The 13,444-nt window shown below is 46.8% G+C and overlaps 1 protein-coding gene across 1 annotated transcript in view; it reads left to right on the forward strand.

Annotated features, from left to right (window-relative positions):
- Positions 1 to 7,339: 7,339 nt before the first annotated feature.
- Positions 7,340 to 13,444, forward strand: part of PRDM5 (PR/SET domain 5) — a 135,651-nt gene continuing 129,546 nt past the window's right edge. Inside the window, exon 1 of the mRNA XM_032969301.2 lies at positions 7,340 to 8,160. Within this exon, the coding sequence (XP_032825192.1) occupies positions 8,068 to 8,160 (93 nt within the window). The 5' untranslated portion in view covers positions 7,340 to 8,067. The remainder of the gene's footprint in view (positions 8,161 to 13,444) is intronic.

Genomic DNA, 13,444 nt, shown 5'->3' on the forward strand with positions numbered 1-13,444 from the left:
ATATTTCTGTTATACTGTACAGTATTCAAATAAAAAAAAACTGACGTAAATAAAAGAAACATAGTGAAGAAACAAATGTTATGTAGATTGATGAAAGTCTTATTAATTTAATAATTTCAGTGTATTTATTTGCTATTTTACTTAATTTTTTGCTTTCTATACAAAAAAAGTAATGGTTAAAAGGTCCAAAGTTCATTATACCGAAACATTCTTTATCGAATGTATATGTACGTGGAACTTGTTTCGCCACCACACGTGGCCAACCTTGCTAATCGGGGAAAAGACAACAAACTAAACACAACACGCAGTTCTAAAGAAATTAGTTTTCAGTCTACGCACATCGAGGTATGACCGTACTGTAAACCAGATCGATTCCCACAATCCCAGCCGTCCCGATCGTTACCTTTTCTTCATTTTGACACAGAAGAGGGGAACATACACAAGAGGACTTGGGCAGGACATGTGACTCGAAGGGAGGATGGGCGCCGCTAGAGACTATCAAAAGGATTGGCGGCCAAAGGAGATGACACGCCCGAGAGAGGACGTCAACCACCGACATGGAGTGATGAAATCAGCTCATGTGCTGGAGTTATAGATGGCCTAGACTTTTTGCATTGTGAGATCGTAATAGATGGAAAGAATGTATCCAGTATATGGTAGATGATGGCTGATGATGAAGATGTTGATTGAGTTCATATTAATTCAGAACGTAAACAAATTGGATCTATCTGTTCTTACGGCAGGTGGCCTTTCAATACATATTTTTCATCCTTAAAACTTTCTTAAGGGGTGCTACGGTGGTGAGATGTTAACTATCTCGCCTGGTATACAGGAGTGCGTGGGTTCGATCCCTAACCTGACCGCCTGTACATTCGGAGTTTGTGTGTTTTTCTCCCCGTGGTCGCGTGGATTTTTCTTTGGGTCCTACGTTTTTTCCTTCCAAATTTAGAAACATGCGTTTCGAGTATTTGGCTGCTATAGATCTCCAACCGAATTCGTTGAGCTATCATTTGTGGCCAGTTCGCTTCTGAAACAAGATCTATACAGCTCAGTGGGCCTTAAGTGGTAAAATAAAAAATATAGTTTGGTTTCGTAGCGTTTTTGGGTTAGATCGAGTAAATGTGCATGTGTCATAAACCCACCATCACCCGACACAGCCAATTAGTAAGGTTTGTCACGTGAACAAAACGTGCAAATTGTAAACGTTGTTGGTTTGGTCTCCAAGACACGGGTGTGCTGAAGTGCGTTGAGATTAGTATTAGACACGTGGAGGCTTTAACACAACTTTTTGTTCTCTCTATACAGGGTGCTTAAAAAAAATGTTAACACTTCGGATAATTTGAAACGACACCACGTGACATGTGCTGCTGCCTCCGGGCTCTGGAGACCACCTGGAGGAGATTCCAGGCCACGTGTTGACAACGATGGCGAACAAGTGGAGACTCTTTGACTTTTTGAAGCTATTAACATTACATTTGTTATCATATTACAGTGTATTTATCCGTTTTATTTCCATTAAAAACGATAGTATCATCTAAGTGTTAACATTTTATCGAAACACCCTGTATATTCATTTCCTTATTGCCTGTGGACATCTGGAAACAAAAAAATAGTTTAAGTTAAAAAAGATATATATGTAAATCCTACATAGATAATCTGACTGGGTGATCTAAGTCGTGTACACACGCATAAACCACGCAATAAACACGTCCATCCCTGGCTGCTCAGCAGTTGCATTCGGTTGCCACATGCAACCAGAATCAGAATGTGTTTTTTTATATTCATACTGGAGAAATCCGATGAGCTACGAAGCTCTTGTTCACAGATGTTCATTTGGGGCGGGTAAGAACGATATAACAACAAGCAACACAACAACACGACAGGAGTGCAAAGTACAAGAAAATCAAACAAATCACCCAAGCACACACAAATACAACACTGAACCATTCCCATCATACCAGGCAAAGCCCACTGACGTATTAACTCATTTTTCAGAAGCGACCTGGCCACAAATGATAGCTCAACAAAGTGGCACCATTATTTGGACATTTGCAGCACCAAAAAAATCTAAACAATCTCAACCGATAGCGGAGATCACACGCGCTACCGGGGGGGCTCGCAGCTGGGCCTGACCCGTCATTATCATTCCCCACCGCCTCCCAAAAAAAGACAACAAAGACCCTCTAAAGTTAGCTCTCAAAAGGCCAAAGGGAAAAGTGTTTCTGATGTGCGCTTAATTTACGACGCCCCGCTTTGTCAATCCACTGCTGGATGAAGGCATTGCGACACATTGGGATAAGCGATAGCAAATGATCAAACTTGGTTTAAAAAAATAAAAGTATACATTTCATAAAATGATAATTGTTTTCTAACAACTGTCTGATGACGCTGGCTGTATCTACCAGTGAAATGTCATACCAAATTGCTCACCGTTGGGAATTGCTCTCCAACGCACCGGTGTGCTGAAGTAGTTATACATTTCCACGTTTAATCACGAGACAACTTTATTCATTGTCCCTGTCTGGTGGAGGATGGGGTTTTTTTGTACGAAACACATTTTACTTACGCGATCTGACCCAAACATCTATAATGAAACTTCACTTCATCGCCACTCGTGTTATAATAATATAAACACCTGTCATTCTCCATTTACTGCTGGAAGGTCTCCCCCACGTCATGCTGGGGTTATTTGGCCATACTGCGGCATGCTGGTCAGTGGGGGTCACTGAAAGATGGGGGGGGGGGGTGCCCAGGGCTGGTTCAGATATCACTCGCTACTGATGTTAGCCGCGGCCCGGAATAGAATGTAGGAAGTGAATAACCATGGGCGACACTATTCCATTTGCAGTGAAATTAATGTGTTTGAATGTAAGCACGTTGAACTTATTTCGCACCGTACGTAGTCAACCGTGCTAATCAGAGGTGTGGAGGGAAGGACGACAAACTAAACACAAAAAGCAGTTCTTTAGAAATTAGTTTTCAATCCAGATTTTCCTCTGACAATCTATGCATTGTCTTTGAAAGGGATTGGCCTACACCGGAGACAGCTTTCTTTATGGTCTCGTCTCACCAGGGTCAGATCAGAGAACGCCAAAAGGCGAACAGTACAAAGACAATGCCACACGTATCAGAGCATTGATAGCTCGCGGTGAGCAGCTGATTGCTTGCAAAAGGTACCCATTTGGTGTTCGAACATCTTAACACGTTTTATTGCTCGAAAGGGTAAACCCTATTCTTCTTTTTCATACTTTGAGACTGGTAACAATGGCCCCATGATACATATTCAATCTGTTTAAACAAAGCGGTGGAAACGGAGGGACTTGGAGTTAGCAGGCGACTCTGTTGGCAAGTTCATGAGCTAGGACCTTGGCCCGTGGAATTTATAGTTCTTGACCGTTTTATTCAGAGGGTCATGGGTCCTGTGGCTGGACACTGGGAAAACAGAGCTCTCCAAATAAATAATTATATCGCAGTGATTAACGATGGGGCTTTTACCCCATGAATTGCAAGTGATATCTGAACCGATCCTGGCCCCCGAAATTCACCAAACTTGCACTGATCGGCGTGGTGAAGTATGGCCAAACAACCCCCGTTACTAACACGGTCACGAGGATGAACTCAGGCTGTAAGTTATCATCATCATCATCCTACCCGTGAGCCTTGCTGGCTTGACACATTTCCTAACCGTAATTCCCACCAAATCAACATCTTCCGGCCCCTCTCTCCATAAGAGTATTTAATCATTCTCACACAGACGAGAGAACGACAGATGGGTGTATGTTATCATATTATGAAGACATTGGAGCTATGCACTTTAAAATCTAGATTGAAAACGAATTTCTTTAAAACAGTTTTTTGTGTTTCGTTTGCTGTCTTTCCCCCGAAAAACGGTTGCCGATGTACGGTGCGAAAGAAGTTCTACATGCAGTGAGGGAAAACAGTATTTGATCCCCTGCTGATTTTGTACGTTTGCCCACTGACAAAGAAATTATCAGTCTATAATTTTAATGGTTGGTTTATTTGAACAGTGAGAGACAGAATAACAACAAAAAAATCCAGAAAAACGCATGTCAAAAATGTTATAAATTTATTTGCATTTTAATGAGGAAAATAAGTATTTGACCCCCTCTCAATCAGAAAGATTTCTGGCTCCCAGATGTCTTTTATACAGGTAACGAGCTGAAATTAGGAGCACACTCTTAAAGGGAGTGCTCCTAATCTCAGCTTGTTACCTGTATAAATGACACCTGTCCACAGAAGCAATCAATCAATCAGATTCCAAACTCTCCACCATTGCCAAGACCAAAGAGCTCTCCAAGGATGTCAGGAACAAGATTGTAGATCTACACAAGGCTGGAATGGGCTACAAGACCATTGCCAAGCAGCTTGGTGATAAGGTGACAACAGTTGATGCGATTATTCGCAAATTGAAGAAACACAAAATAACTGTCAATCTCCCTCGGCCTGGGGCTCCATGCAAGATCTCACCTCGTGGAGTTGCAATGATCAAGACAACGGTGAGGAATCAGCCCAGAACTACACGGGAGGATCTTGTCAATGATCTCAAGGCAGCTGGGACCATAGTCACCAAGAAAACAATTGATAACACACTATGCCGTGAAGGACTGAAATCCTGCAGCGCCCGCAAGGTCCCCCTGCTCAAAAAAGCACATATACATGCCCGTCTGAAGTTTGCCAATGAACATATGAATGATTTAGAGGACAACTGAGTGAAAGTTTTGTGGTCAGATGAGACCAAAATGGAGCTCTTTGGCATCAACTCAACTCGCCGTGTTTGGAGGAGGAGGAATGCTGCCTATGACCCCAAGAACACCATCCCCACCGTCAAACATGGAGGTGGAAACATTATGCTTTGGGGGTGTTTTTCTGCTAAGGGGACAGGACAACTTCACCGCATCAAAGGGACAATGGACGGAGCCATGTACCGTCAAATCTTGGGTGAGAACCTCTTTCCCTCAGCCAGGGCATTGAAAATGGGTCGTGGATGGGTATTCCAGCATGACAATGACCCAAAACACACGGCCAAGGCAACAAAGGAGTGGCTCAAGAAGAAGCACATTAAGGTCCTGGAGTGGCCTAGCCAGTCTCCAGACCTTAATCCCATAGAAAATCTGTGGAGGGAGCTGAAGGTTCGAGTTGCCAAACGTCAGCCTCGAAACTTTAATAACTTGGAGAAGATCTGCAAAGAGGAGTGGGACAAAATCCCTCCTGAGATGTGTGCAAACCTGGTGGCCAACTACAAGAAACGTCTGACCTTTGTGATTGCCAACAAGGGTTTTGCCACCAAGTACTAAGTCATGTTTTCCAGAGGAGTCAAATTCTTATTTCCCTCATTAAAATGCAAATCAACTTATAAAAATTTTGACATGCGTTTTCAGGATTTTGTTGTTGTTATTCTATCTCTCACTGTTCAAATAAACCTACCATTAAAATTCTAGATTGATCATTTCTTTGTCAGTGGGCAAACGTACAAAATCAGCAGGGGATCAAATGCTTTTTTTCCCTCACTGTACAACTCTCCAATGTGTTTACGGGTTGTACCACGTGTTGTCCGGCATGATGTCCCACGTTTTTCTCCGTGAGAAGAAGTCAGTAAACCCCTGATGTGCGCAGAAGAGAGTTCAGTGCAGCAATTGTACTCAACAAACGCTGAATGTGGCCCAATGCAATCCTCAACCAAATAAAGGAACTAGCTTCAACACTAGGCTTGTATAACCTTAACACCCCAGGGCTTAATTTTAGGCAGGTCTATTGGGGGTCGACACACCACATCTTGTGCACCTGTTTCTCGCTGTGGCTATTCGTCACGAGCCACCATCTCCAGTCAACCAGCGACCCGCAAAATATTTCTGCACTCGGGCACATCACATCCAGTACACCACTCACTGTGGCAAGGGCTGTTAGTCATCATCATTATGCCCAGCAACTTGCGGTACAACCAGATAGGGCGACGCAGTGGCGGGATGTTAACTACCTCGCCTGCTATACAGAAAGTTGTGGGTTCGATTCCTGACCCTGACGCCTGTTGTATGTTTGGAGTGTGCTTGTGCTGCCCATGCGTTTAGAGTGTTTGGCTGCTATAAATGTCCACGTGATAAGCCACTTCGTTGAGCGATCATTTGTGGCACAGGTCGCTTCTGAGAAAGAGCTACATAGCTCAGTAAACCCTGTGAAATAAAACACAGCGGTGGAACAGCGGTTAGCCCGCTGCGCTATGAACCTTCGCCGAGTTCGATACCACCCGTTCACGGCCAACACCAGTGTGGGCCTCTTCTAGGTTGACTCAGCCTCAAATTAGCACCTAGTGCGATGTGCAAAAATTGCCACTAGGGAGACAAAGGCGGCCGGGTGTAGTGCTGTTCAACCACCCCATCGTGTGCCGTGCCAGCCTTCATAGGTGCTACTCGCTAGCAGCACCTGCCCCAGAAGTCTGTTAAGGGGCCGTCCATAAATGACGTCACGCACCTGGGGGGGGGGGGGGTTAGACATTTGTGACGATGTGTGACGAGGGGGGGGGAGGGGTTTGAGAAATGTGACGTCACATCAAAATGTGCAACTTTAAATACATATAGACAGCACGTTCTCGCCGTGTGACGAGGGGAGGGGGGGATCAAAAGTCGTCCAAAATCGCGTGACGTCATTTATGGACGGCCCCTAAAGGCGACACGGGGGGAGGAGAGGGGGGTGTTTTGCCGCTGTTAGCCAAGTTACCACTGGATAAGGCAATCCATCGCTGTGCTTATTTTGCCATACTTCACACAACGCTGGCGAAGCAAGTTGCCAACCCTTCGCCGTAGGCACGAAAGCAAGGACCACGACGCTTGTTGAAGACAGAGAGAGAGAGAGCATAGACGTGGGAGCCATAGACGTATACAGTACAACAATTGACGTTGGCCTGCTCTTCTGCTTGTCCCCATCGTAGCCACCGCAGCGTCCTATAACAACCCTGTTATGTCGGCACTATCCAGGCTCAAACTCTGCTTTTGCTTCCGAGATACGAGCGATGGTAACGGATGGGTTCAACAACCACCAGCTGCAGAACAACAACACATCGGCCTTATAGAGCTAAATGTACAGCCCCTGGAGTAGGCCGGGGCAAGTGGTGGTGGTGGCTGCTGTCAATTAACAATCGGGTTGGCCCCATTGTGTTCACCCACCACGCCGAAAAATCGAATAAAAACCAGCGAACTGTGGTGGTGGTGGTGACGAGTTGTATGTACGTACTGCTGAACTTCTTTCACGCCGCACGTAGCCAACCGTGCTAATCGGAGGTGCGGGCAACAACAAAATACACACAAAAAGCAAGTTTTCAGGACATCAGTTTTCAATCGAGATGATGATGATGCTTTAAAAGTGCATCTGAAAGCGCATCGCACCCAGGGACCCACGTTAACGTGGCAGCGAAGCGTCTCGCAGGATCCACGCGTCCTCTTAACTCCTAAGAGCTCTCTGTGCAAAGAGCGTTCCAGACGGCCGCAGAAAGCAAATCTGAAAGCGCACGCGCGCTGGGGTTCATCCCTAACAACGCTTTGCTTTAGAGCCTTAGACACATCGCAGCCGTGGGTGGCAGCGTCTCCCAAGATCCCCGCTTCGGCTGACTCCTGAGAGTTCAGTGGCCGAAGAGCGTTCCAGACGGCCGCAGAAAGCGCATCTGAAAGCGAGCGCGATGGGGTTCGTGGCTAACAACGCTTTTCTCAGACGCAACCATGGGCGACCCACGTTAACGTGGCAGCGTCTCCCAAGATCCCCGCTTCCTCTTAACTCCTGAAAGCAGCAGTGGGCGTACACCGGCCAAACTCTCTGTGCCCAATGGCAGAGCCGCGAATTCGCCGTGCTTATTGCGTGAGCTAAGGAACGCGGTACTGGGGATGATGATGATCGGGAGAGCCTGCGGGGGATGGAGACGGCCTTTCGCCTAAACTTGCGACTAACTTGCCGCTTCTCGAGTTCTTCGTTGCCGTGGTGGTTGTTGCTGTGGTTGTGAGCGGTTAGCGCTGGTGGTTGCTGTTAGTGGGAGTCGCTGCTGCTGCTGCTGCTGGCAGGAGAATGTTGGGGATGTACGTGCCCGAGCGATTCTCGCTCAAGCCGTCACACGTGCAGCAAGGCATAGGCTTGTACACAGCTCGCCGGGTCACCAAGGTACATGATGGAGATGACGGTGATGATGATGATGATGGTGGTGATGATGATTGTGGTAGTAGTGACCCCGGACAGATGTCCAAATGCCGGACTCCGTCTTCACGAGAAGTCGTATATTGGTTGGCTGCGGTTTTTGAGCGGACGGTTCGTATTCATGAATGGACTCACCCCCGCCATAGGAATGCGGACTGTCTACTCATGGCTGTAAACCGGAGATCGGCACCGCCTCTTCGCAAATTTGTGCAGGGAATTCCTTTGGCTTGATGAGTTGGTGGTGGTTTTGGTGAGGCAGTGTGAATTCGGTGATGATGACGGTGGTGGTTATGATGACGGTGGCAGTGATGTTTGAATGTCGGCACTCGGATTCACTGTTACACTATAATCGTCGTTGTTGTTGTTGGTTGTCTTGGTGATGATTGTGGTGATGCAGTGCGAGTGAGACCGCGGTAAGAGTATCTGATGATGATGACGATGCAAGTTTCACGCTGATGGCAGTGATGTCCCAACGCAGGAACTCGTCGTGTTCACTGTTACACTGACAACCATCCGTATTTGCTATTGCCGCTGTGGGGTTGTTGGTGGTGATGAAGTGTAAGAGTGAAAGGGTGTAGGAGAGTAACGGATGATGATCATCATAGTAGTGATGATGATGATGATACTCATGGTTCATGATGGTCACATTCATACCGGACAGATGCTCGTTCAGATGCCGGTCGCGTGTGTTCATTGCGACACTGCTGCAACCAACAGCGCAACCAACAGCACAACTAACAGCTCAACCAATAGCGCAACCAACAGCGCAACCAACAGCAGAACCAACAGCGCAACCAACAGCAGAACCAACAGCGCAACCAACAGCAGAACCAACAGCGCAACCAACAGCAGAACCAACAGCGCAACCAACAGCACAACCAACAGCGCAACCAACAGCGCAACCAACAGCACAACCAACAGCACAACCAACAAGCTCTGATCATGTCGACGGGTGGCTGCTCGTTTGGCGGTTGTGCTGAGAGAGAGAGTTGAGAGTGAGAGTTGAGAGTGAGAGTTAAGAGAGAGAGTTGAGAGAGAGAGAGAGAGTTGAGAGTGAGAGTTGAGAGTGAGAGTTGAGAGTGAGAGTTGAGAGTGAGAGTTGAGAGTGAGAGTTGAGAGTGAGAGTTAAGAGTGAGAGTTGAGAGTGAGAGTTGAGAGTGAGAGTTGAGAGTGAGAGTTGAGAGTGAGAGTTGAGAGTGAGAGTTGAGAGTGAGAGTTGAGAGTTGAGAGTGAGAGTTGAGAGTGAGAGTTGGGAGAGAGTTGAGAGTTGAGAGTGAGAGAGTTGAGAGAGAGTTGAGAGTGAGAGTTGAGAGTGAGAGTTGAGAGTGAGAGTTGAGAGTGAGAGTTGAGAGTGAGAGTTGAGAGTGAGAGTTGAGAGTTGAGAGTGAGAGTTGAGAGAGAGTTGAGAGTTGAGAGTGAGAGTTGAGTGAGAGTTGAGAGAGAGTTGAGAGTGAGAGTTGAGAGTGAGAGAGTTGAGAGTTGAGAGTGAGACTTGAGTGAGAGAGTTGGGAGTAGGAGTTGAGAGTGAGAGTTGAGAGTGAGAGTTGAGAGTGAGAGTTGAGTGAGAGAGTTGAGAGTTGAGATTGAGAGTTGAGAGTGAGAGTTGAGAGTGAGAGTTGAGAGTGAGAGTTGAGAGTAAGAATTGAGTGAGAGAGTTGAGAGTGAGAGATGAGAGTGAAAGTTGAGAGTGAGAGAGTTGAGAGTGAGAGAGAGTTGAGAGTGAGAGAGTTGAGAGTGAGAGTTGAGAGTGAAAGTTGAGAGTGAGAGAGTTGAGAGAGAGAGTTGAGAGTGAGAGAGTTGAGAGTGAGAGTTGAGAGTGAGAGTTGAGAGTGAAAGTTGAGAGTGAGAGTTGAGTGAGAGAGTTGAGAGTGAGAGTTGAGAGTGAAAGTTGAGAGTGAGAGAGTTGAGAGTGAGAGAGAGTTGAGAGTGAGAGAGTTGAGAGTGAGAGTTGAGAGTGAGAGTTGAGAGTGAAAGTTGAGTGTGAGAGAGTTGAGAGAGAGAGAGTTGAGTGAGAGTTGAGAGTGTGAGAGTCGAGTGAGAGTTGAGAGTGAAAGTTGAGAGTGAGAGTTGAGAGTGAGAGTTGAGAGTGAAAGTTGAGAGTGAGAGAGTTGAGAGAGAGAGTTGAGAGTGAGAGAGTTGAGAGTGAGAGTTGAGAGTGAGAGTTGAGAGTGAAAGTTGAGAGTGAGAGAGTTGAGAGAGAGAGAGTTGAGAGTGAGAGAGTTGAGAGTGAGAGTTGAGAGTGAGAGTTGAGAGTGAAAGTTGAGTGTGAGAGAGTTGAGAGAGAGAGAGTTGAGTGAGAGTTGAGAGTGTGAGAGTCGAGTGAGAGTTGAGAGTGAAAGTTGAGAGTTGAGAGTGAGAGTTGAGAGTGAGAGAGTTGAGAGTTGAGAGTGAGAGTTGAGTGAGAGAGTTGAGAGTGAAAGTTGAGAGTGAGAGTTGAGCGTGAGAGTTGAGAGTGAGAGAGTTGAGAGTGAGAGTTGAGAGTGAGTGTTGAGAGTGAGAGTTGAGAGTGAGTGTTGAGAGTGAGAGTTGAGTGAGAGAGTTGAGAGTGAAAGTTGAGAGTGAAAGTTGAGAGTGAGAGAGTTGAGAGTGAAAGTTGAGAGTGAGAGTGAGGGTTGAGAGTGAGAGAGTTGAGTGAGAGAGTTGAGAGTGAGTGTTGAGAGTGAGAGAGTTGAGAGTGAGAGAGTTGAGAGAGAGTTGAGTGAGAGATGAGAGTTGAGAGTGAGAGTTGAGAGAGTTGAGAGTGAAAGTTGAGAGAGAGTTGAGAGATGAGAGTTGAGAGTGAGAGTTGAGAGAGAGAGTTGAGAGTGAGAGTTGAGAGTGAGAGATTTGAGTGAGAGTTGAGTGAGAGATGAGAGTTGAGAGTGAAAGTTGAGAGAGAGTTGAGAGTGAAAGTTGAGAGAGAGTTGAGAGTGAAAGTTGAGAGAGAGTTGAGAGTGAAAGTTGAGAGAGAGTTGAGAGTGAGAGAGTTGGGAGAGAGTTGAGAGTGAAAGTTGAGAGTGAGAGAGTTGAGAGTGAGAGAGTTGTGAGAGAGTTGAGAGATGAGAGTTGAGTGAGAGTTGAGAGTGAAAGTTGAGAGAGAGTTGAGAGTGAGAGAGTTGAGAGTGAGAGAGTTGAGAGAGAGTTGAGTGAGAGATGAGAGTTGAGAGTGAGAGAGTTGAGAGAGAGTTGAGTGAGCGATGAGAGTTGAGAGAGAGAGAGTTGAGAGAGAGTTGAGTGAGAGATGAGAGTTGAGAGAGAGTTGAGTGAGAGATGAGAGTTGAGTGAGAGATGAGAGTGAGAGAGTTGAGAGTGAGAGATGAGAGTTGAGAGTGAGAGAGTTGAGAGAGAGAGTTGAGAGTGAGAGAGTTGAGAGTGAGAGAGTTGAGTGAGAGATGAGAGTTGAGAGAGAGTTGAGAGTGAGAGAGTTGAGAGTGAGAGAGTTGAGTGAGAGATGAGAGTTGTGAGAGAGTTGAGAGTGAAAGTTGTGAGAGAGATGAGAGTGAAAGTTGAGAGTGAGAGATGAGAGTTGAGAGAGAGTTGAGAGTGAAAGTTGAGTGAAAGTTGAGAGTGAGAGAGTTGAGAGTGAGAGTTGTGAGAGAGTTGAGAGTGAAAGTTGAGTGAAAGTTGAGAGTGAGAGAGTTGAGAGTGAAAGTTGAGAGAGAGTTGAGAGTGAGAGAGTTGAGAGTGAAAGTTGAGAGAGAGTTGAGAGTGAAAGTTGAGTGAGAGTTGAGTGAGAGAGAGAGTTGTGAGAGAGTTGAGAGTGAAAGTTGAGAGAGAGTTGAGAGTGAAAGTTGAGTGAGAGTTGAGTGAGAGAGAGAGTTGTGAGAGAGTTGAGAGTGAAAGTTGGGTGAGAGTTGAGAGTGAAAGTTGAGTGAGAGGGTTGAGTGAAAGAGTTGAGAGTTGAGTGAGAGAGTTGAGAGTGAAAGTTGAGTGAAAGTTGAGAGTGAGAGAGTTGAGAGTGAAAGTTGAGAGAGAGTTGAGAGTGAGAGAGTTGAGAGTGAGAGTTGAGAGAGAGTTGAGAGTGAGAGAGTTGAGAGTGAGAGTTGAGAGAGAGTTGAGAGTGAGAGAGTTGAGAGTGAGAGTTGAGAGAGAGTTGAGAGAGTTGAGAGTGAGAGTTGAGAGTGAGAGTTGAGAGTGAGAGTTGAGAGTGAGAGTTGAGAGTGAAAGTTGTGAGAGAGTTGAGAGTGAAAGTTGAGAGAGAGAGTTGAGAGTGAAAGTTGTGAGAGAGTTGAGAGTGAGAGAATGCACGGAATGTGCGAGCCACGTCGGCAAACGGGGCGCTGCTTCGTACAGTGAGGGCGAGTCACGACAGTCTCTCGTACAGTGAGGGCGAGTCACGACAGTCTCTCGTACAGTGAGGGCGAGTCACGACAGTCTCTCGTACAGTGAGGGCGAGTCACGACAGTCTCTCGTACAGTGAGGGCGAGTCACGACAGTCTCTCGTACAGTGAGGGCGAGTCACGACAGTCTCTCGCCTTTCCCACCAACGATGCCCGTGTCCAAACACGCGTGTAGCGTGTTACACGCGTGTTGCGTGTTACACGCGTGTTGCGTGTTACACGCGTGTTGCGTGGGAGCGGTAGCACAGCGGTCAGCGTGCCGCGCTACGAACCCGGTCACACGAGTTCGATTCCAGCTCGCGGTCAACACCGGTGACGATTATCTGGACATCCCCTAGGTCGACTCAGCCTCAAATGAGTACCTTTTGCGGTGCGTAAACATCGCCACGGGGGAGACAAAGGCGGCCGGGCGTGGTGCTGGCCACCCACCCCCCCGTGTGCCGTGCCGGCCTTCATAGGTGCTCGCTAACAGCACTTGCCCCAGCAGTCTGTTGCAGGCTACACAGTTTAACGGATGGCTTAACCATTCGTCGGCCGAAGGACACATCAGCCATGAAAGTGCAGCCCCTGCAATTGCTTGTTCATGTCACTGCTATGGATGTAAGAGGGCTCGGAGTGAGCTTCCTTCAGAGGCAATGTACCCGAATCTTCCACACCGGCACACTGTTTCAGCTGCTGCTCTGGGATCAAATCGGCGACCTCTGGATTGGAAGTCCATTGTGGTGACCCTTGAAACCAGGGCGAAATTATGAATCGACCATGCTGCCGTGGAATGCCTACATCAGGGTTATGTGAAGTGGTTCGTGCTCACTACTCAGTGTAAGTGATACGTTTCAGGGCTTGTATCGGGGATCCGCTTAGTTTGGTATTGGATTAGAGAAAGTCTTTCAGAGGAAGGGAGAGCGTTAGGGGTGAAAGGGTTAATGTTGTTA

This window comes from Petromyzon marinus, chromosome 41, assembly GCF_048934315.1.
Source record: "Petromyzon marinus isolate PM22_M1 ecotype Great Lakes invasive population chromosome 41, UKy_Petmar_22M1.pri1.0, whole genome shotgun sequence".
In the NCBI taxonomy this organism is placed as follows: Eukaryota; Metazoa; Chordata; class Hyperoartia; order Petromyzontiformes; family Petromyzontidae; genus Petromyzon; species Petromyzon marinus.